Here is a 24856-nt window from a genome sequence, read left to right on the forward strand (position 1 = left end):
TGCATTCGGTGGGGTGCACGACTTGCCCAAAGTAACAAAATTATAAATTGAGACCAATCGAAGCCAAGGAGGGGGAGGGAGGGACAGCGATAGGCAGGTGTGCCCGCCTCTGCAATACAATGATAGGGGAAACACTGGAAAAATGATCCACAGCGACAAGTTCTAGACAGGGCATTATATCCTTATCCCTTCTGTCATTTGTGCTAAAAATAATTCACAAATACCTTCCTTGTTTACAGATTTACCTTTGCAAATAACTCCAAACACCATCCAGCAGAGCAGTGATCAGTGCCCTGGAGCAGAGCCCTGAGTGAAGGAGAGCTCTTTTAAGAGAGGCTGGCCAGCACTCACAGGTTGTAAATCCTAACTGGCTTCATGGAGCTATGCAGACCTTGTGGTGTGTGGGGAAGCGATGACTAAGCCAAAGACCACAAGCTAAAGGGGGCCTCTCAGTTGCTGAGGCACAGCTACAGAGTGGTAGAGAGGCCTTGGACTGCCTGGCTAAGAGGCTGCCAACTCTTGATTGTCAACTAGGTTGCAAATGTAGGGTTAACAAAATCAGTTGATCTACTCTGCAGGGCAGCACTTGGATTTCATGTTCTTGATTTTGTTTAGGTTCCTCTCATAAAACGGAATAATCCTTAATGAATGACTTCTGCAAAGCAGCTTTACAAACCCACTGAAGTGAAAATTTGAGTTATGTTGTGTAACAACGTTGCAACTTGTGATGTTGAAAAACTATATAATAATATGTGTTAAAAATAACTGAAAAACAATAGCCCTATATACTTCCGGCAAAAAACGTCACTGAAGTTTTAGAAGAAAGCTGAACCTCATTATACCTACAGTAGGTTTAGACTTATGGTCCCTCAGAAATATAGATGGATAAGCGTTTTAGATCATATGCAACTTTTAACAATGGAATGTAGAAACTCACACTCTGGAGGAACAATGTATGACTGTCTGTGCTTCTGTTACCTTTTAGAGGTAATGAAATGAAACGTATGGGGAAATAACATGAAGAATTGACATGCTAGACAATCCCTGGGAGAGATTTGACATATTTCGCAATTTGCCAAGTTTGCTGCTTAACAATTCAGCTGAATTTACATGAGAGTGCATTTGATATAAGAGGGACTAAGGGGAAATACTTAAAACCATTAACACTAATACCTTATTTTGTTAGACACGATTAGCTCGCTCGCAGAAATTAACCATTCAAATCAAAGCATTTCCTTAACTACAGGTTTATTGCACAGCTGCCTTCCAATCGCTTCTAACCTTATACTTCTCAGTTTATACTTGAGCTATACACCTTACCTACTTAATGAAGCAACAAAGGATGAGTAAATTATAAAACAGGTCAAATTCTAAATACATTGCACAACATCTCTCACTGTTTCCTGAGTGCTGACATAATGCCTCTCACCATTCACATCACTGCATTATGTTTGAGAATACATGCCCCTACACTGATCAAATGAACGAAGGCATACGGGGAGGGATGTGACACTTGCTATTATTACAGATGTATGGTCTTAATTTGACCGACATTGTCACAGCAAAATAATCCTGTAGCACAGGATCTGAACGTATAATCCATAATGTTGCTACATGCAAAGTACAATACTGTTAATATAATTGTGTGTTAGTGTGGGTTTTTAGTGAATTTATGTAAATCATGAAACTCTTATGCATTTCCTGCGATGAAGGAAAATTCTCAGCAACAAAAGAGTGATCAAATTAAGCTCCTACACCTGTACCTTCTCTTTTGTCCTGAGCTCGTCAAACATCTCCTGGATCTCCACCCTCCAGTCCTCCTGCATGGAGTGGAAGGAGTCTTGGGGCATAGTGGCCATCACCGCCTCCTCTATGGCTGTCAGCTGCTCCAGGATGGAGGCAAACGACGGCCGGATGTGGGGGTCCTGTTCCCAGCACTCTGAGATAAACAACAATGTGGAACCAAGATTGGGATCAATGTTCTGGAACTAAATCAATACCAATATCTAGTTGTGTGATGCAAATTATTATTTAAAAGAAAATATATATATATGATTTATTGTCACATAAACCGTATAGGTGCAGTGAAATGGGTTGTTTTACAGGGTCAGCCATAGTAGTACGGCGCCCTGGAGCAAATTAGGGTTAAGTGCCTTGCTCAAGGGCCCATCTGCAGATTTATCACCAGTGTCGGCTTGGGCATTTGAACCAGCGACCAAATACACACACAAATGTCCTGGAATGAGAGTGTATTATCCTATGAATGTACTTCAGGCAACATGAGTTCTTCAAAAATGGGTTGAGGAACGGTAACAGCAGATGGATGGTCAGACTTGGTGAGAGCACCTTCCATGAGCTTGGCGAAGGGTTCTGGGCAGGTGGATGGAATAGGGAGGGTTAACTTGTTGACAGCCACACCATAGGCCACAGCCAGCCCATCAATCCCACGGTAAGGCACCTCTCCTGTCAGCAACTCCCATAACAGGACCCCATAACTAGTAGAGAAAACACAGATACAGTGAGTACAATGTCCTAATATTATAACACTATTTTAACACTCAAATTCACATTGCCTAAACCTTTCTTGATGTGCTTAGACCTGCTGTTTAGAGGAACTTGTTCTTGAATAATGGACATGTTGAATACTAAATAATGGCAGTAAAATGTTGTTTACCTGTACAGTGCAAACACAAATGATCCTGTTGAGATTAAGCACCAAGCCTACAGTAATCATCTTTCATGAAATTAATGTTAGCTCCTGATGCATCAGATTGTATTAACCAGTGGAGGGTGTTCAGGGCTACTGTAGGCTATACTGCACATAGTAGTAGTACAGAATGTACATAAAGTTATCTGATAAAAAAGTTTTGGTTTAAACAAAATAACAAATCAAATCAATTTATATATATATATTACATCAGCTGATATCTCAAAGTGCTGTACAGAAACCCAGCCTAAAACCCCAAACAGCAAGCAATGCAGGTGTAGAAACACGGGAGAGCACTTATCAGAAATAGGCCAGGACAAATGTCTCTAAATGTCTTAAAATTAAAGGAGTATCATGGTGCCACCTTTCCAAATCATAATTTCCTAAAAACCCTATTGATTCCAGTCTGACTGTGTTTGGAACAGAGAGAAGGAGCGTGCTGTTATTTTTTTTACCTCCAGACATCGCTGCCTTTGGAGAAGAGGGAGGACTTGATGACTTCGGGGGCCATCCATGAGTACGTGCCAGCAGCACTCATCTTGGTGGTGTTGTGCCACTCTCTGGCTAGGCCAAAGTCTGTGATCTTCAAAGTCTTCCTTCCAATGTCATCGTTCTCTATTTTTTCAAGCAACAAAACTAGGTAAAAAGTAGAGGACAGAGGAGAGGGTTGGTTTGGCGACATACAATGGGATATCTTCTAGGTGTAAAAACAAATTTTAAAAAGCAGCTTTTTCATTATGATCAACGGGGAAGATGACAGGATTATAATAAATCTGTCCCCAGGTCTTAAACATTCTTTATACTGATACTTACAGAACCTGTCTGTAAGGCAAAACCGAACACACCACCCTTTAACTGAATGAATAGGCTAGAAACAGTATGAAGTGTTCTCAGAGGACTGCAGTTTTTGCTTTATTTAAAGACGATGTGAATATGAAGAACTTTGTGCGATTCAAACAATATAAATATGCAGTGAAACCCGATTACTACTCCTCTAATTTAGAAGTCATTCTTCCTCGTGGACATATAGACAATATGGATATTACATACTGTACCCAAACTATAGGCCTAGCTAAAGAAAGGAGGCCATTGTTTACTTTGGCAGGTGTGCCGCCCTCTACTTATTAAGAACCTATTAACATTGGCATTCACCCCAGGTTTGGACACCTGTTGATTAAAGAGAATGTGTAACAGTCTCTAAGACTGGGGGTGGTTGCCTGAAAGTCAGATATCAGCTCATTCTGTCCTTGACTCCTACATATCAATACCATATCCAACTTGGCCAAGCTAACAAAACACCATTATCTAAAAACTACAACACATATTTAATTTTACAAGGGAGCATTTTTAACTTTCCCATGCCCGGAATGTTAATAATCATCTACTCCAGAATAGAGCATACAGTAGATAAGGACAGCCAGAAGAGACCTTGACTCTACTGCCAGCTCACAGTCACTGACTTGCCAAATGAGAGGGTGACAAAGCACACAACATAGGCTACATCTGGAGGAGGGTAATGTAACAAAATCACAGTGGACAAGGACAGCAACAATATTGTGGAGAGCTATGGCAGTGTAAGATTATTTGTGTCTGTTATTTGTAGAAGATAAATATACTGTAACTGACATAGCATCTACCTTCATTTAGATTTAAACAAATATGTTCTTTAGAGTGGCACAATATTCAAGTAGGCTTATAGGAAGAAACTAGGCCTATTCCTAAATGTGACAATTGGCATTCCATTTCAAAATAGGTTTTTCTGGCTTAACGAGAGCCTATAAAATACAGCGGTTTCATCTAATTGTCCATGATTCTATAAATTCTGATTAGGCTAGTTACCCGACATAACTCTATATTTTTCCAGAACAGGATACAGAAAAGTGGTATGTTCATTGATAACAGACTCCCTGATTACATGATATACTAATGCTAACCTTACCCTGAATGCTGGTCCAAACCTCTGAATACAAGTCGGGTTGACATAGGCTGTATTTCAGTGAGACGCCCATGGCACATTTCAGGCCTTTAAAGGAGTTTCCTCATATGTGGATATCGGAACATGAGCTCTGCCATAGTAATTAACATGATTCAGTAGCAGGGAGGGGAGCAAACCACAGCCTAAAGGACTATCTTTAAAAACCAATTTGTTGAGTATTTCTAACATAGACAACTATAGGTCTAGTCTATTAGGCCGTAGGCCTGGGTGGCACTGAGAAAAATGTCTTTCCCCCTGTTATTTTTCAGACCATTTCCCTTGTGTTTCTACCACACTATATAAACAAAAAAGTTAGCCTTAAAAGGTACCAGCTCATGGTGATAATTTGTAGACAGAACACTGGGTTGAGTCAGTCAGGTTTTCTCCAGCTGTTGGACTATTCAAGATGCCGGATAATAGGCAGTTCTTTGGTGGCAATAATAAAAAAAAATACTCAAAGCTTTTCCAGTTTTCCTTTCAGAAAAAAACTACAGTAAGCGAACTACTCATTGTGGTTAACTGCAGGGAAGTTTTAAAAAAGTTGCCTTGCAATCTATAGTAATGCTTAGCTTACTTAAGCCCTCCTCTGTAAGGGCATTTATATTTACAGTAACAATTTTATAGGTTAGGGTGTAAACTTGAGCGCTAGACACAACAATAGCCATGACTTGGATACACAAAATAACACTGTGTGCACTTCAACAGGGCACTATTGTTACCTCCATTCTGGAGCGAGATTCTTGACATTCTTTAACCTTTGCATCTCTGTGCCCGAAACTACAAAATTAAAGTGTTATGAGGGCTGGCAAGAGGCCAAGTTTCAGTGTGCTCTGCACTGCCTGCCAATGAACATTTCGTCCATCTACAGTACCTCTCTGCTCTCCAACTCCAATCAGCAAGAAGAAATAACCTCTTGTAAAAAAATGTGAAGAATTTAAAAGTTGCAGCTGTTGTGGAGATTAAATATAATGAAAATAAGCCTTTCAGACCCAGGAGTCTGGGCATTCTTGTGGCTGCTGTCACCTAGCAACTAGTGCTTGACCACTCCATTGTGCAAACTTATGTTAAGCTTTTGCCCCTCATTAGCGGCATTCCTCCTTCGACCGAGGTATTAAAAGATTAAGACACACAAAGACACACAATTTCACTGACTTTTTGATATTCCCTTCAAATAATCATTGATCAAATCAGTGTCTAGTACTACACTAAGTAAATTGTGGGTTGATCAGTTCTGAAGGTGAAGGTAGTTGGGTCGCGAAAGTTTGTGCACTGCATTTTGCCTCATCTTACAATGCATGCTCAAGACAAACATTCACAACAATATCCCACAGATGAATTGCCCTCTGGGCTCCCTTATTTGTGGCTGGTGTCCTAAGTAACTGGTTTAAACAGAAAGTGTATAGTTCCCAGTGGGGGTCAGTGGGTAAATTCAGTGAGCCCCCTAAACAAACACATTTCCCCCCAATTAAATTCAGCAGGCTACCAGTGCTGTGTCACAATAATGTGGAAAGATACACACTAACTTGTGTTAGCAGTGCAGTGCTGCTTGGGGGTGGGGTGTGAGCCAGTGTCTATTGTCCATTTAACATGTGCTACCCGAATAGCTGTTCAATAGAAGAGGTTGGGTTTGCCCACACCGTGAAAGTTTGTACTATGTACTATCTGACAGTACTATGTAGACACGTGTATGATTCCCCAGTGAAAACAAAAATACAGTAAAATTGATGAACAAGGTTCACCTTCTGAGAAATCTGAGCCTGATAAGACGAGCCACTATCGGTATACCGCAAAACAGACACTGTGCCAGAATCATGTTTCACACAACACAGCGGTGATGTCTCACTCTGAAGTACATAGCCACAGTCAACTCAAAAATGTTCATGCATTATTTAGAGGGACGACTGAGAGGCCTCAAAATCCCCACCAAGGTTTGAGTCTAAATATTCTCACCAACTGAAAAACATGCCTAAAACCTAACTGTAGCAAGGGTCAGTTCTAGAATCATGTTTTCTAGTGGCTCAGTTTGGGTTTGGTTCTTGCAACACCGGGATTGTGGGTTTGATTTCCACATGGGCCATATAAGCCTAATATGAGAAGTTTAGGAAAATGACCATATTATCATTACAATTGTGAGCTCCAACATTGTAACAGCACTCGTGATTTAGGAGCACATACACTGATGACATGGTTTGAAGTTGAGTGTTTAGTAAATCAGGGGCTTAATTTGAGACAATATTTCTGGGGGGTTGGGGTTAGGGACCCCAGCTGAGCAAAGGTTGATCTTACTTCACATCCTCTTGAGGGTCCCCCCCCTGCATACAAAGATCCTTCTTTAGGGCCCTGCCTGGTTCTCACATGCCCTGAAGAGGATCTGGGTTTCTGAGGATCAGCCACATGCCTAACAGAACGACAAGCAGATGGAGAGCTCTCAGCTGCTTGTACAGGCCTCTGAAGTCCATAGGGGTGACCGAAAAGGACAGAGTTGGGAGAGGGAAAGTTGCCTGTGTACTGTGGAAATTAATGGAATGCGGAGATGGTGCAATTTCATAGCAGCAATGATTCTGCACTTCCCAAAGGCAGACTGACGTATTTGGGTCAGAATGTAAAACATTACTGCTTTGGCCAATTTAAATTAAATCTGTAATATGTAACTTTTTGGGCAACCTGATCAAATTAGCATAGATATGTGTTATAGGTCTGTCATTCGCAATGAAAGCAAGTCTAAGAAGGGGTAAATCTGTTCTATGTGCACTATTTCTATGCTTCCCGTTCAGTTTCGTATTTGCGTCTTAATTTTGGTTTTGTACACCAGCTTCACAGCTGAAAATACAATAGTTTTGTTTAGTGAAAAGATATTGCACAGCGGTTTAGAAGGTACAATGATTCTCTGCACTTGCTTGTTGTCACAAACTGAAATTAGGCAAACTACTACAATTTTAGCAACCCGGAAATGGCGGAGCGATTTCTGCATTTTGCACCTTTAACTTAAATGTATTGTCACAGAGTTCCCGTTCAATTACTTGTCACGCAATATGGGACAGATAATGTACCAATACTTTTGGAGCGCACATTTTTTGTTGTTTCGGCTCCGTACTCTGTACTTGGATTTGAAATTATACAATGACTATGGAGGTTAACGTGTAGATTGTCAGCTTTAATTTTAGGGTATTTACAACCATATCGGGTGAACACTTCTACATTAATATGGATGCTACCATGATTACGGATAGTCCTGAATCAATCGTGAATAATAATATATTATACCCTCAAAACATGCTAATGTCTCACCATTACAATATCAGGGGAGGTGAGCATTTTGGGGGGGGGGGTATGATATTTGTACGTGTAACTTTCTAGCTCATCATTATTCACGATTCATTCAGGACTATCCATAATCATGGTCGCATACACATTAATGTAGTGTTTAAAAACATACTATTTTCTTATTTACAATAAAAGTGACTCTAACATGACAATACATTACTTACCATTCATTTCTATTGGGCACCAAATAATCTGAAACAACCAAACAGTTTGTCAAGTCACAAGCTTGATGCAATCATTGCTTGCTATTAATGTGGTATCAAATAGTCAACTTTTGACTACTTTAATACACTTAAGTAAATTTGACCCAATACTTTTCGTCCTCTAAAATGGGAGGGCCTATGTTCAAAAAGTGCTATAATTTATAAAAGGTTCACCCGATATGGATGAAAATACCCTCAAATTAAAGCTGATTGTCTGCACTTTAACATAATTGTAATTGTATGATTTCAAATCTAAAGTGCTGGAGTACAGAGGCAAAACATGTTTCACTGTCCTAATACTTTTGGAGCTCACTGTGTGTCAACAATACCTAGGTCTATAGATATAGGAAGTAGTATGACAGTAGTTATCTTTCAACATGCCACTGTGGCCAGGTGTTTGGTTGATTAGTGAATTAATATGATCATCCTCATCATGTTCTAGCATATCATTAATGTGGGATTAGCATAAGAGGGTTTCAGAGAGTTTGTGTGATAGTTTGAACAGGGAAAGTCATGGCGGAGAAGACCTTGCTCTGGGTTCCACAAATCATTCCTTCAAATGCCAACCCTCAACTCTCAGTTGCAGGCCTATCTACAACGTGCATGCAGTGTCACCTGAAGTTTAAGTACAGCAGCTGAGCTTACATTACAATAGCATTCTAGGCAGCTTTCCTAATCAGACAAAGTGCAAAACCCAACATTTCTTGGTGCTAGGAGATATATTGTTTGTCAGTTTTACAGTGATAGTAAAAGTGTATTCATGAGCTTTAGGGTAATGTTTTAGTTGGTAGAGGAGATTGTTGACCATTCCTGTGGCCATGTTCAGATTTTAATCTGTTCTGAAAAGTGATGGATGGTTATTTTGAGCAGATGGTAATATTGATATGTTGCTTACTGTTGCAGGATTTCAGGTCACGGTGAATAATGGGCACAACAGCCTCCTCGTGTAAGTAGTGCATGCCCCTGGCGATTTGAACAGCCCAGTTGACAAGAATGTGTGGGGGTATCCTCCGACCTGTCAAAGCCCGGTTAAGAGTCCCTCCGCGAGCATATTCCATCACCAAGCACAGGTTCGGCTCCTCAAGACAGACACCTTCAAGTTTTATTATATTGGGATGTTGTAGCATGGAGAAGAGCTTGGCCTCTTGTTTAACACCGTCCGAAGTTGCAGTAATGTCTTCGTCAGGATCCTGTCGGGCTGCCTTTACAGCGACCTCTTGGTCCTTCCATGCCCCTCGGTAAACTTTACCGAATCCCCCGACACCGATTATTTCCTCTAAAACCAGTTCACTAAAATCTATTTGCACGGGAGTACTCGGACGCTCCCGCACCCCTACCGTGCTACCGTCGGGAAGTCTGTAAATTGCAGGTTGATACGTTACATAATTTGCAGGGAAAATCCCAACTCGGTGGTTAATTTTACCCGTCCACCATCCTTCATCTCCCGAGATCGCAGCATCCTTCGAGAGGACCTCAACCACGTCCCCCCGCCGCAGACTAAGTTCGTCTTCTCCAGTACTTCCATAGTCAAACACAGCCGTCCACAGCGACCGGGAAAGAGGAGCAGAATGAGCCCAAGCTCTTGCGGTGGGGGAATCTGTCCAGTCATGCTCTCCAGTGTCTTTCGGTCGCCCCTCACCGTTTGGGAAACCAGCCTTGGAAACATCCATTTCTCGGTGTCTGTAGCAGAACCATAGGGTGCAAAGCTACTGCAAAATCAAACGACCTCTACACTCATTGGAATGCTCGTGAATCGTTCAGAACGATTTCACAAATGGGCAAGACGGTCCCAACATGGTATTCCAATGTCCTGGTAAGACACGTTTGCTACTTTCTTCCACGTCGCCACTCTGGTCAAGTTTATTTGTGGATCAACTTCTGAAACGTAACTATTCAATAAGTTAGCTAGTAACTTTACCTAGTTAGAGTGCTAAGACTAGCTAGCTAGTCACCTATAAAGTTACGCTAGTTTGAATGAACAAAGCACATTTATGTAGCTAACTACTTATCAGGGTGTACGTGGAAGTTGACCCAGTCCCACTACGGACAGTGACAAATAAGCCCCAATTACTGCTAGCTAGCTTAGTAGCTAGAAAAAACTCATACCTACAGTAGCTGTGCTAACGTTAGCTCCTGAATTATCTATCAGGCTATGAAGTTTAAGTGCCAAAATAGTAACGTTACCTGCACATTGTCGAAATAAACTTGGGTTTAACACCAGAAACATGCGCCAACAGTAGTAGCTATATCATTGTTGGTAACCGAGCTACGTTTTCATCTAACTTTTAGCTGGCAAGTTTAGCTAACGTTAGTTTAATCGCTCTCCAAACCTTTAGTTAGCTAGCCCATTCGTTACGCTAGCTAGCTTAGGTCGTCAGCCCATTGACTGCACTGACACTTTAAAAAGTTTGAATATAAATGCAGCTAATTTCTTGTCAGTATGAATCCTCGTGTAGCCAACAATATGAAGTTTTAATGATTCGCTAGGATCCGAAAGATAACCAAACGTTCCATCAACTTTCCTCAGAACAATCTGTACGGCCACCGAAATCGCTCTTACTACATACACTGGGCTGCCTGAGCAGCGGGCTGGTCCTGTTAGGAAGTTTGCTCGCTCGCTCGAGCTGAGCTCTTCAACACGCAGATTGGTGGATTTCCCCTCACGTGACATGCATGTCTCTACAGGAAAACAAGAAGAGGAGCAGTGGGGAGGAGCCTTCGTGTGCAGAAAAGTGCGCGCGGTGATGGCATATTATGCCATATTATTGATGATGGCAGTAATAATGAATTACATTGCTGCCATGTGTAAACCCATTATCTCATGAGCACCAACACGACAATTACAACTTCAACCAAACAGATATAACTGTTTATTAATTATACATAAACTAGCCTACATCCATTTTGCCTATAATTTAGGCATATAATTAACTGTAAATACTGTCAGGATGTAATGGCAGAATTGAGGGGAGCTGTTGTAACTTCTCAAGGGTTATCTTATTGTTTTGTGTTGGACTGTGATGTTATGCATTTCATAGAATTCTGTTATCACTGCACCCTAACAATAATACTGTGTTCTTGAACTGTTGCTTGTATAAACTGACTGTTGTGTAAACAATATGATAGTATTATCACCTTCCACTATATAAGGGACATGAAACCATTTATTCTTCAAGCTCTTTCCCTGACTGCGATCAGAGTGGGTTCTACCTTCCAGCTGCTCATATGTATTAAAGATTCACTATTATCATTTTAAATTTGTCTCTACCTAATCTTTGGATCGAGTTTTCCACAACATTTGGTGCCATGACCCGGATGAGAGCAACTTGACTTTTTGACCTGTTTGGCGCAACTTGGACCCAGACATCCCTCTGGCCACAACTTAAAAAGGTAAGAGACCTTATTCAAAAATCTTTGTGAGGGACTGTCTGTTTTCCAGCCAAACCTTAATGGTGAAAAATATCTTGTCCTCTTCATTAACAAAATTTTGGGGTTCAATTTGGCAGAACAATTTTATAATACTGAATCTGTCTGGTGTCTCCACTAGTGGGAATCGGTTTGCCGACATGTAGGGATTGTTTTACCTTCAATCACGTGATGCAGGAATTGGATCACCTGCCAGTAGGAATCAGTTTGCCTACATCTAGGAAAAGTACTTTATAGCAGGAATCGGGTTGCCTGCAAGCAGGAATTGGATATCCTGCAAGTAGTAATAGGATAGCCTGCAAGTAGGAATCGGATAGCCTACAACTAGGAATTGGATAGCCTACAACTAGATTATAGTTATAATATATATAATGGGTTTGCACACATGAGAGGGTTAATGAAGGTGGTTAAAGCATTTGACTATAATTGTTTGGTTGGTATTAGGATGTGTTGAGTATAGTGAGGAAGTGATAGACCAGTGGTCAGGTAGAATTGTGTCGGTTGATAGACGTAGTTGGAAATCAAATCCAATTTTATTTGTCACATACACGTGGTTAGCAGATGTTAATGCGAGTGTAGCGAAATGCTTGTGTTTCTAGTTACGAACATGCAGTAATATCTAACAAGTAATCTAACAATTTCACAACAACTACCTTATACACACAAGTGTAAAGGAAGGAATAAGAATATGTACATACAAATATATATGGATGAGCGATGGCCGAACGGCATAGGCAAGATGCAAGTAGATGGTATAGAGTACAGTATATACATATGAGATGAGTAGTGTAGGGTATGTAAATATTATATAAAGTGGCATAGTTTAAAGTGACTTGTGATACATTTATTACATCCAATTTTTAATTATTAAAGTGGCTAGAGATTGAGTCAGTATGTTGGCAGCAGCCACTCAATGTTAATGATGGCTGTTTAACAGTATGATGGCCTTGAGATAGAAGCTGCTTTTCAGTCTCTCGGTCCCAGCTTTGATGCACCTGTACTGACCTCGCCTTCTGGATGATAGCGGGGTGAACAGGCAGTGGCTCGGGTGGTTGTTGTCCTTGATGATCTTTTTGGCCTTCCTGTGACATCGGGTGGTGTAGGTGTCCTGGAGAGCAGGTAGTTTGCCCCCGGTGATGTGTTGTGCAGACCTCACTACGCTCTGGAGAGCCTTACGGTTGTGGGCAGAGCAGTTGCCGTACCAGGCAGTGATACAGCCCGACAGGATGCTCTCGGTTGTGCATCTGTAAAAGTTTGTGAGTGTATTTGGTGACAAGCCGAATTTCTTCAGCCTCCTGAGGTTGAAGAGGCGCTGTTGCGCCTTCTTCAGCACGCTGTCTGTATGGGTGGACCATTTCAGTTTGTCCGTGATGTGTACGCCGAGGAACTTAAAACTTTCCACATTCTCCACTACTGTCCCGTCGATGTGGATAGGGGGGTGCTCCCTCTGCTGTTTCCTGAAGTCCACGTTCATCTCCTTTGTTTTGTTGACGTTGAGTGTGAGGTTATTTTCCTGACACCACACTCCGAGGGCCCTCACCTCCTCCCTGTAGGCCGTCTCGTCGTTGTTGGTAATCAAGCCTACCACTGTGGTGGCATCTGCAAACTTGATGATTGAGTTGGAGGCGTGCATGGCCACGCAGTCATGGGTGAACAGGGAGTACAGGAGAGGGCTGAGAACGCACCCTTGTGGGGCCCCAGTGTTGAGGATCAGCGGGGTGGAGATGTTGTTTCCTACCCTCACCACCTAGGGGTGGCCCGTCAGGAAGTCCAGGACCCAGTTGCACAGTGCGGGGTCGAGACCCAGGGTCTCGAGCTTAATGACGAGTTTGGAGGGTACTATAGTGTTAAATGTATACCATACCTTTGTCTGTACACTATACCTTGAATCTATTTTATCGCCCCCAAAAACCTGCTCCTTTTACTCTCTGTTCTGGATGTCCTAGACGTCCAATTCTCATAGCTTTTAGCCGTACCCTTATCCTACCTCCTCTGTTCCTCTGGCGATGTAGAGGTGAATCCAGGCTCTGCAGTGCCTAGCTCCACTCCTATTCCCCAGGCACTCTCTTTTGATGACTTCTGTAACCGTAAAAGCCTTGGTTTCATGCATGTTAACATTAGAAGCCTCCTCCCTAAGTTTGTTTTATTCACTGCTTTAGCACACTCTGCCAACCCGGATGTCTTAGCCGTGTCTGAATCCTGGCTTAGGAAGACCACCAATAACTCTGAAATCTCCATCCCTAACTAGAACATTTTCAGACAAGATAGAACGGCCAAAGGGGGCGGTGTTGCAATCTACTGCAGAGATAGCCTGCAGAGTTCTGTCCTACTATCCAGGTCTGTACCCAAACAATTTGAACTTCTACTTTAAAAAATCCACCTCTCAAAAAACAAGTCTCTCACCGTTGCCGCCTGCTATAGACCACCCTCTGCCCCCAGCTGTGCTCTGGATACCATATGTGAACTGATTGCCCCCCATCTATCTTCAGAGCTCGTGCTGCTAGGTGACCTAAACTGGAACATGCTTAACACCCCAGCCATCCTACAATCTAAGCTTGATGCCCTCAATCTCCCACAAATTATCAATGAACCTACCAGGTACAACCCCAAAGCTGTAAACACGGGCACCCTCATAGATATCATTATAACCAACTTGCCCTTTAAATTCACCTCTGCTGTTTTCAACCAAGATCTCAGCAATCACTGCCTCATTGCCTGCATCCGTAATGGGTCAGCGGTCAAACGAACTCCACTCATCACTGTCAAACGCTCCCTGAAACACTTCAGCGAACAGGCCTTTCTAATCGACCTGGCCCGGGTATCCTGGAAGGATATTGACTTCATCCCGTCAGTAGAGGATGCCTGGTTATTCTTTAAAAATGCCTTCCTCACCATCTTAAATAAGCATGCCCCATTCAAGAAATGTAGAACCAGGAACAGATACAGCCCTTGGTTTTCTCCAGACCTGACTGCCCTTAACCAACACAAGAACATCCTGTGGCGTTCTGCATTAGCATCGAACAGCCCCCGTGAAATGCAACTTTTCATGGAAGTTAGAATTGGTTTCTAACTTCCATGAAAAGACCCGGGCCAGGTCGATTAGAATTGCCTGCTCGCTGAAGTGTTTCAGGGAGCGTTTGACAGTGATGAGTGGAGTTCGTTTGACCGCTGACCCATTACGGATGCAGGCAATGAGGCAGTGATTGCTGAGATCTTGGTTGAAAACAGCAGAGGTGAATTTAGAGGGCAAGTTGGTTATGATGATATCTATGAGGGTGCCCGTGTAGTTAGAAAGGCAGTTAGAAAAGCCAAGGCTACCTTTTTCAAGCAGAAATTTGCTTCCTGCAACACAAACTCAAAAACGTTCTGGGACATTGTAAAGTCCATGTAGAATAAGAGCACCTCCTCCCAGCTGCCCACTGCACTGAGGATAGGAAACTCTGTCACCACCGATAAATCCACTATAATTGAGAATTTCAATAAGCATTTTTCTACGGCTGGCCATGTTTTCCACCTGGCTACCCCTACCCCGGTCAACAGCACTGCACCTCCCACAGCAACTCGCCCAAGCCTTCCCCATTTCTCCTTCTCCCAAATCCAGTCAGCTGATGTTCTGAAAGAGCTGCAAAATCTGGACCCCTACTAATCAGCCGGGCTAGACAATCTGGACTCTTTCTTTCTAAAATGATCTGCCGAAATTGTTGCAACCCTTATTACTAGCCTGTTCAACCTCTCTTTCGTGTCGTCTGAGAATCCCAAAGATTGGAAAGCAGCTGTGGTCATCCCCCTCTTCAAAGGGGGGGACACTCTTGGCCCAAACTGCTACAGACCTACAGTATATCTATCCTACCCTGCCTTTCTAAGGTCTTCGAAAGCCAAGTTAACAAACAGATCAGCGACCATTTCGAATCCCACCGTACCTTCTCCGCTATGCAATCTGGTTTCAGAGCTGGTCATGGGTGCACCTCAGCCACGCTCAAGGTCCTAAACGATATCTTAACCGCCATCGATAAGAAACAATACTGTGTAGCCGTATTCATTGACCTGGCCAAAGCTTCCGACTTTGTCAATCACCACATCCTCATCGGCAGACTCAACAGCCTTGGTTTCTCAAATGATTGCCTCGCCTGGTTCACCAACTACTTCTCCGACAGAGTTCACTGTGTCAAATCGGAGGGCCTGTTGTCCGGGCCTCTGGCAGTCTCTATGGGGGTGCCACAGGGTTCAATTCTTGGGCCGACTCTCTTCTCTGTATACATCAATGATGTCGCTCTTGCTGCTGGTGAGTCTCTGATCCACCTCTACGCAGACGACACCATTCTGTATACTTCTGGCCCTTCTCTGGACACTGTGTTAACAACCCTCCAGACGAGCTTCAATGCCATACAACTCTCCTTCCGTGGCCTCCAACTGCTCTTAAATACAAGTAAAACTAAATGCATGCTCCTCAACCGATCGCTGCCTGCCCATGCCCGCCCGTCCAGCATCACTACTCTGCACGGTTCTGACTTAGAATATGTGGACAACTACAAATACCTAGGTGTCTGGTTAGACTGTAAACTCTCATTCCAGACTCACATAAAACATCTCCAATCCAAAGTTAAATCTAGAATTGGCTTCCCATTTCACAACAAAATATCCTTCACTCATGCTGCCAAACATACCCTCGTAAAACTGACCATCCTACCGATCGTCGACTTCGGCGATGTCATTTACAAAATAGCCTCCAACACCCTACTCAACAAATTGGATGCAGTCTATCACAGTGCCATCCGTTTTGTCACCAAAGCCCCATATACTACCCACCACCGCGACCTGTACGCTCTCGTTGGCTGGCCCTCGCTTCATACTCGTCGCCAAACCCACTGGCTCCAGGTCATCTACAAGACCCTGCTAGGTAAAGTCCCGCCTTATCTTTGCTCGCTGGTCACCATAGCAGCACCCACCCGTAGCATGCGTTGCAGCAGGTATATCTCACTTGTCACCCCCAAAGCCAATTCCTCCTTTGGCGCCCTCTCCTTCCAGTTCTCTGCTGCCATTGACTGGAATGAACTACAAAAATTCTGAAACTGGAAACACTTATCTCCCTCACTAGCTTTAAGCACCAGCTGTCAGAGCAGCTCACAGATCACTGCACCTGTACATAGCCCATCTATAAATAGCCCAAACAACTACCACTTCCCCTACTGTATGTATTTATTTATTTATTTATTTTGCTCCTTTGCACCCCAGTATTTCTACTTTGCACACTCATCTACTGTCAAATCTACCATTCCAGTGTTTAATTGCTGTATTGTATTTACTTCGCCACCATGGCCTATTTATTGCCTTTACCTCCCTTATCTCACCTCATTTGCTCACATTGTGTATAGACTTATTTTTCTATTGTATATTATTGACTGTATGTTTGTTTTACTCCATGTGTAACTCTGTGTTGTTATATGTGTCGAAATGCTTTGCTTTATCTTGGGCAGGTCGCAGTTGTAAATGAGAATTGTTCTCAACTTGCCTACCTGGTTACATAAAGGTGAAATAATATAAAATAAAATACTGAGCTATAGTCGATGAACAGCATTCTTGCATAGGTATTCCTCTTATTCAGATGGGTTAGGGCAGTGTGCAGTGTGATTGCGATTGCGTCGCATGTGGACCTATTGGGGCGGTAAGCAAATTGGAGTGGGTCTAGGGTGTTAGGTAGGGTGGAGGTGATATGATCCTTGACTAGTTTCTCAAAGTACTTCATGATGACGGAGGTAAGTGCTACGGGGCGATAGTCATTTAGCTCAGTTACCTTAGCTTTCTTGGGAACTGGAACAATGGTGGCCCTCTTGAAGCATGTGGGAACAGCAGACTGGGATAAGAATTGATTGAATATGTCCGTAAACACACCAGTCAGCTGGTCTGCGCATGCTATGAGGACGCGGCCGGGGATGCCGTCTGGGCCGGCAGCCGTGCGAGGGTTAACACGTTAAAATGCTTTACTAACGTTGGCTGCGGTGAAGGAGAGCCCGCAGGTTTTGGTAGCGGGCCGTGTCATTGGCACTGTATTGTCCTCAAAGCGAGCAAAGAAGTTATTTAGTTTGTCTGGGAGCAGGACATCGTGGTTAGCGATGGGGCTGGTTTTCTTTTTGTAGTCCGTGATTGACTGTAGACCCTGCCACATACCTCTCGTGTCTGAGCCGTTGAATTGCGACTCTACTTTGTCTCTATACTGACGCTTAGCTTGTTTGAATGCCTTGCGGAGGGAATAGCTACACTGTTTGTATTCAGTCATGTTTCTGGTCGCCTTGCCCTGAATAAAAGCAGTGGTTCGCGCTTTCAGTTTTGCACGAATGATGCCATCAATCCACGGTTTCTGGTTGGGGAAGGTTTTAATAGTTGCTTTGGGTACAACATCACCGATGCACTTGCTAATAAACTCACTCACCGAATCAGCGTATTCATCAATGTTATTGTCCGACGCTATGCGGAACATATCCCAGTCCACGTGATCGAAGCAATCTTGAAGCGTGGAAAAAGAGAGATGAAGTGATAAATGTGTGTATGATGGGTTAATAGAGATTTTATAAATGTGTGTATAATGGGTTACTAGAGATTTGATTAAGTAACAATACAAAAACCTGGAGAAAACAATAAAAATTGAAGTGATTTGGTGTAACAATAGGGGACTAAGAAAACAATTAGAAATCATAGGTGATATACCCTCTAAATGTACCGATACATTGGCCCCTCCCTCAGTTCCCGTTACACAGCCTCAACGACCACCACCAGTGGTTTTGTGTCCTCCACTGAAAACAGAAGCCCTAACAACAGTAGTGTTACACTGCTATCCTACTCGAGTAGATTGGACCAAACTTACATCCTGTGTTTTGAATGATGGTGAAGATGCCCATGGTTTTTCGATCAGAATGAGAGACTTGTTTTTTCAAGCACTCTGGAATGGCGTCTGATGCGGAGGGGGTTAACAGGCCCCCTGGTATCAGCATTATTGTCAGAGTCTATCTAAAAGATAGCGAAGGAGTCAGGCGCAGGACACAGGTAAGAGTAACAATCACTGATTTACTCAATCCAAAACGTAACAAAATCCCGTTCCAAACAAGGACAAAACAGGACTCAAAATACAACACACCGGAATACACGAAAGACAATCACGCACAAAATAGAAAGGGAAACCAGAGGGTTAAATAAGGAACATAATTATGAGATGGGAACCAGGTGTGTAAACAGACAAAACAAAAGGAAAAATGAAACATGGACCGGTGACGTCGACCGCCCGAACAAGGAGAGGGAACAACTTCGGTGGAAGTTGTGACAGTACCCCCCCCCCCTCCCCCTTGACGCGCGGCCCCAGCAGCGTGCCGACACCGGCCTTGGGGACGACCCGGGGGACGAGACGCAGGGCGATCAGGATGGAGTCGGTGAAATTCCTGGAGTAACGATGGGTCCAGGATGTCCCCCACCGGTACCCAGCATCTCTCCTCCGGGCCGTACCCCTCCCACTCCACGAGGTACTGAAGGCCTCTCGCCCGACGCCTTGAGTCCATGATGGCTCGCATTGTATACGCCGGGGCCCCCTCGATGTCCAGAGGGGGCGGAGGAACCTCCCGCACCTCAGACTGCTGGAGTGGACCAGCCACCACCGGTCTGAGGAGAGACACATGGAACGAGTGGTTAATACGGTAATCAGGGGGGAGCTGTAACCTATAGCAAACCTCGTTTAGTCTCCTCAGGACTTTGAATGGCCCCACAAACCGCGGACCCAGCTTCCGGCAGGGCAGGTGAAGGGGCAGGTTTCGGGTCGAGAGCCAGACCCGATCCCCCGGTGCATACACCGGGGCCTCACTGCGGTGGCGGTCGGCACTCATCTTCTGCCGCCTGATGGCCCTTTGCAGACGCACATGGGCAGCGTCCCATGTCTCCTTTGAGTGCCGAAACCATTCATCCACCGCAGGAGCCTCGATCTGGCTCTGATGCCATGGTGCCAGGACCGGCTGGTAACCTAGCACACACTGAAAAGGTGACAGGTTAGTGGAGGAGTGGCGGAGGGAGTTTTGAGCCATCTCTGCCCAGGTGAGAAACACCGCCCACTCCCCCGGCCGGTCCTGGCAATAGGACCGCAGAAACCTACCCACCTCCTGGTTGACTCTTTCCACCTGCCCGTTGCTCTCGGGGTGAAAACCTAAGGTAAGGCTGACCGAGACCCCCAGGCGCTCCATAAACGCCCTCCAGACTTTAGACGTGAATTGGGGACCCCGATCAGAAACGATATCCTCAGGCCGGAATACGTGGGTGAACAGGGCCTCCGCAGTCTGTAGAGCCGTAGGGAGACCGGGCAAAGGAAGGAGACGGCAGGACTTAGAAAACCGATCCACAACAACTAGGATCGTGGTGTTACCCTGCGAGGGTGGAAGATCCGTCAGGAAATCCACCGAGAGGTGTGACCACGGTCGTTGTGGAACGGGAAGTGGTTGTAATTTCCCTCTGGGCAGGTGTCTAGGTGCCTTGCATTGTGCGCACACCGAACAGGAGGACACATAAACCCTCACGTCCTTGGCTAACGTGGGCCACCAGTACTTCCCAGCAAGACAGCGCACTGTCCGACCGATGCCAGGATGACCAGAGGAGGGTGAAGTGTGGGCCCAGCAGATCAAACGATTGCGGACATCGAACGGAACATACTTACGCCCAACCGGACACTGGGTAGGAGTGGGCTCTGACCGCCGAACACCGCCCGAACAAGGAGAGGGAACAACTTCGGTGGAAGTCGTGACAATTATGTGTGTGGGTTTCCAAGGTCTCTGAGATACTCAACCAAATTACTCCAGGTTGGCAAGCTAAAACCCTACCGGAAGTTACTATCCTACTTCAGCATTGCATGGGAACTATTAAACATAAATCCACCAAAACTGACCATCAGCTACAGTTTAACATGACAGGAGCTTTTTCAACCTGGGGGCCGCGGTCGAAGCAGGGGACGGGGGTTGCAGCCATGGGTCTGGGTGTGGCAGGGGTTGTAACAATGGAGCAGCTAGGGGGGATAGAGAGAGGGATAGGAATAGGAATGGAGATAAAGGCATCTTCTATTGTCACGACCCCAATCACTGAAGAAGTGAATGCTCAAAAATACAAGAAATGCGGGAAAGGAATAACCAGCCACAATAGGGACATCCCTCAGGGGAAATAACATCCTTGATACAGTAATGCCCACAGGTAAAGGTGGACCAATCTGGCCCAAACATTATGGTAAAAATACAGGGAAAATAAATTCCTATGTTGGTAGATATGGGTGCAACTACATCCACCTTTAGTGAAGAAACTGGACTTGACTTACCCCTAATCAATAAAACTGTAACCGCTTATGGGATTTCCTCCACCCCGGTAGTACATTTTGAAACAAAACCCATGCCCTGTTCTATAGGACCAGTAAACGTTGAACAGGATTTCCTATATTCAACCACTCAAACATTTAATTTACTGGAAAGAGACTTGCTGACAACACTAAATGCTACAATTTATTGTACTACCGATTTAAGTTTTTGTTGATATCCCTAACAATGAAATTCTAAACCAATTCATGAGTAGGGAAATTGAACCTCTCCCCGAAACGGAGAGGGAAACTGTCTCTGTCTCAAGTTCCAGACTCATTATGGACAGACCACTCCAATGTCAGTGGACTGATAGGCAGTGCTAGTCCAGTTATAATACATTTTGATCCTAAAAAGAAACTATAGTCTCGACAGCTACCTTAAAAAGGAAGCTCCCTCCAAAGTTTCTCTCCCCTCCTTCTGAATTGGCTGATGTATTCAGAATTTTGGCGCATTACATATTAATCTCAAAATAGACATTTAATGAGTGTGAAACAGAAAGTAATTATCCAACGGAAATTGGATATTCACTCAAATACGAACAATGCCTTCCAATAAGGAAAAGTAAAAGGGAGCAATGGCATCCCGGTGAACAGAACTTATCATGTTTTTTTTATTTTATTTTTGTTAACCTTTTTGTTTGTAGCTCTAGGTACAATAGGGGTGAGAGCAGAACATTGTTTGAGAGTGATCCATGTGTATTCAGAGAAGTGATTGAGAGGGCTTTCCTATTGGAAAGAGTAAAGGGTCCTAGTTGAAGGAAACAAATACGGAGACTAGTGAAAGTAACAAAGACAGTGATAAAGAAAGCAAAATGGAAAAATTCATGTTAATCATGATCTTTCAGTTGATGTCAAATTGAATGAGTGCTGACAGTATGGTGAATGGTAATACTGTATGTTATTAGTGGCTTGAGATAGCACTCTAATAATGCAATATCTTAGTAATATGGAGAAGCTAAGGTTTCAATACAAGGTCACATGACGAATACAAGTGTGAAAAGCATTTGGTTGCCATTGTTTGGTTTTATTATGCACCTAAGCGAACAGAGGGTTTGAGCTTGGGACTGATATTAAAATAGAGGCCGCCATTTGGTGTTTGGGTTCAAGATAAGCTTCCTGTGGACCCATAGATAAGGCACCAGTGAAAGTGAGTGGTACTCACTGAACTCAGGCTGTAAGGGACACAGTGGGAACATTTGGAACAGAGGTATGAATAATAATTTCCAATATTATTATTTATAAATTTGATAGAGGTTGAATAATATCAGTGATTTAAGTAAGAAGGTAATGTAATCTAAAAACAATAATCTGTTTCAATTACGTAGAACACTGTCCAAAATTGAAGTGAGTAGATCCAAATAAATGTTTTAGTACACGGACTGTAGAAAAACAAGAAAGAGCTGATAAGATGGCACCAACTTTGTGAAGGCCCTAGCAGATTTCATATTTTGACTAGTTGATGTCCCAGGGACAGAAAGTACATATAAGGGCACAAGGCGAAACCCAAATGCAGACACAGGAGGCAGGCAGATGGTTGAGCTCCGATATTTATTATACCAAAAGGGGTAGGCAAAAGGCAGGTCGGGGACAGGTGAGAATTCATAAACCAAGTCAGAGTCCAAACAGTACCAGGCGATAGGCAGGCTCGAGGTCAGGACAGGCAGGGGATCAGTGAACAGGTCAGAGTCCAGACAGTACAAAGGGATAGGCAGGCATGAGGTCAGACCAGGCAGAGTGGTCAGGCAGGCAGATACAGTGTCAGGACAGGCAAGGGTCAAAACCAGGAGGGCTAGGAAAAAACAGAGACCGGGGAAAAGGGTGTTCCGGGCATACTCCACCCAGACCAGTTGTCGGCTCCAGGTAGTGGGGTTGGTTCAGGCCAGGCATCTTAGGGTCGTTTCTAGGTCCTGGTTAGCTCGCTCCGACTGGCCGTTGGATTGGGGATGGAATCCGGAGGACAGGCTGGCTGACGACCCAAGAAGGGTGCAAAACGCTTTCCAGAACTGAGATGAGAACTGAGGACCACGGTCGGAGACCATGTCCACCGGGAGTCCATGGATCTGGAAGACGTGCTGCACCATAAGCTGGGCCGTCTCCTTGGCAGAGGGTAGTTTAGGGAGAGGGATGAAATGGGCGGCCTTGGAGAACCGGTCCACTACCGTCAGAATGACAGTGTTGCCATCAGACGGAGGGAGCTCAGTGACAAAGTCCAGAGAGATATGGGACCAGGGATGATGAGGGACAGGTACTGGCTGAAGGAGGCCAGTAGGAGCTTGCAGTGGTGTCTTGTTCTGAGCACACAGCAGTATCTCCTCCCCACCAGATGTTCATGACCACAGAAGCGAACTTAAATGACCTGACGGATCTGGCCACTGTTTCACCCTTCATTGGGTATTCAGATTGCCCTATTGGAAATGACCCCGATCCCTACGAACCTCCCCTTTTCTCCAGATTATTATTATAAAGTTACCTTTCAGGAGTTCCATTCAGACCACCCCTTTCTGTGTAAAATGCCAATTTCCCAGAAACCAGAAGGTTTTAAGTTCTGTCTGACAACAGCTCAGATATATCATGTATGGTGATGCTTATGGTTTCCATAGCATCAAAGGGGGAATTGTTGTGACAGAATTGGGGTGAGCTGTTGTATCTTCTCAAGCGTTATGTTATTGTTCTGTGTTGGACTGTAATATGCCTTTCATAGAATTCTGTTATCACTACACCTTAACATGAGGCTATTGTGTTCTTGAACTGTTGCTTGTATAAAAGAACTGTTGTGTAAACAATATGATAGTATTATCACCTCCCACTATATAAGGAACATGTAACCATTTATTCTTCAAGCTCTTTCCCTGACTGCAATCAGAGGGGGATCTACCTTCCAGCTGCTCATATGTATTAAAGATTCACTATTATCATTTTAAATTAGTCTCTGCCTAATCTTTGGCTCGAATTTTCCACAACAAGGCCTATTTATTAACCTTTTAAGACCATATTTTTTAACTATTACTTGTAAATAGCTGTTTTTTTCACATTTTTGAGGGCCTGTAAAATTTCCACTGATCAGCAGGACACGTTTTGTTTGTGAGTTTTGACAAAGGCTACTGTTATTGTCATGTTCGATGGGGACTTGCATGATTCGTGGCCTATCTATTACATTCAATCACCAAGATGATACTTTTTTCTTTCAATAATATTTTTTTAAATATATAATATCAGTCCCAATGAATAGAGAAACATTTTTTATTTATTTTTACTTAGAGTCAATTATAAATGTGAAACGATGTCAATAACCATAAGGTCGATTCAATTCAGGATCAGCTCATAAACCGCATGAGGGTTTAGTTTTAGTGATGCAGCACCGTATAGCTGGAGGAGTGGCTGCTGCTGGTGCTCTCTCACGAGCTGCGCATCTGGACCAGTGATGTGTACAAACCCTGGATGACTAACAAGGGGCGCTGTATTGAAGCCATCGCGCAGCCATCTTGGTACTCCTCCATCGTAAAAAAATATATTTTGGAAGCGATAGAGATGCATGTATTAATGTCTACATTCGTTTTAGACACGTGTATTCTATTACAGACACCTTAATGCACACTTTTGAATTATATTATGTGAGCTAAACATAAAAAACATTTGTTGTTGTTGTTGTTGTTGTACTAATGTTACTGTCTCCACTACAAAAAAGTATACCTACATACATGTTATTTTGTCCTTGAAACATTTAATTGAAATACTGTAGAATTCCATTCATTCCTATGGAAGACCGCGCCTACCGGGGAGGGCCAATATGGCCGACCGGTGGCTTCAAAGCCACACAATAGACAATACATAGCATCAGCAATCCAGGGTTTATA

At 43.7% G+C, this 24856-nt stretch overlaps 1 protein-coding gene and 1 long non-coding RNA gene across 3 annotated transcripts in view; one reads left to right on the forward strand and one right to left on the reverse strand.

Annotated features, from left to right (window-relative positions):
* Positions 1-10770, reverse strand: part of map3k21 (mitogen-activated protein kinase kinase kinase 21) — an 18384-nt gene extending 7614 nt beyond the window's left edge. The window contains exons 1-4 of one of the 2 annotated variants that reach the window (XM_071409444.1): positions 9105-10770; positions 3163-3343; positions 2347-2495; positions 1764-1939 (exon numbers count right to left, since the gene is read on the reverse strand). In XM_071409444.1, coding sequence (XP_071265545.1) covers positions 1764-1939; positions 2347-2495; positions 3163-3343; positions 9105-9879 — 1281 coding nt within the window. In that variant the 5' untranslated portion in view covers positions 9880-10770. The remainder of the gene's footprint in view (positions 1-1763; positions 1940-2346; positions 2496-3162; positions 3344-9104) is intronic. The other variant, XM_071409445.1, reaches the window with a different exon arrangement.
* LOC139580601 (uncharacterized) lies at positions 9919-11466 on the forward strand. Its single transcript, XR_011676072.1, has 2 exons — positions 9919-10022; positions 10737-11466. It is a non-coding gene; the product is annotated as an uncharacterized lncRNA (long non-coding RNA).
* Positions 11467-24856: the final 13390 nt, after the last annotated feature.

The sequence above is a fragment of the Salvelinus alpinus genome, chromosome 7 (assembly GCF_045679555.1).
Source record: "Salvelinus alpinus chromosome 7, SLU_Salpinus.1, whole genome shotgun sequence".
Classification (NCBI taxonomy): domain Eukaryota; kingdom Metazoa; phylum Chordata; class Actinopteri; order Salmoniformes; family Salmonidae; genus Salvelinus; species Salvelinus alpinus.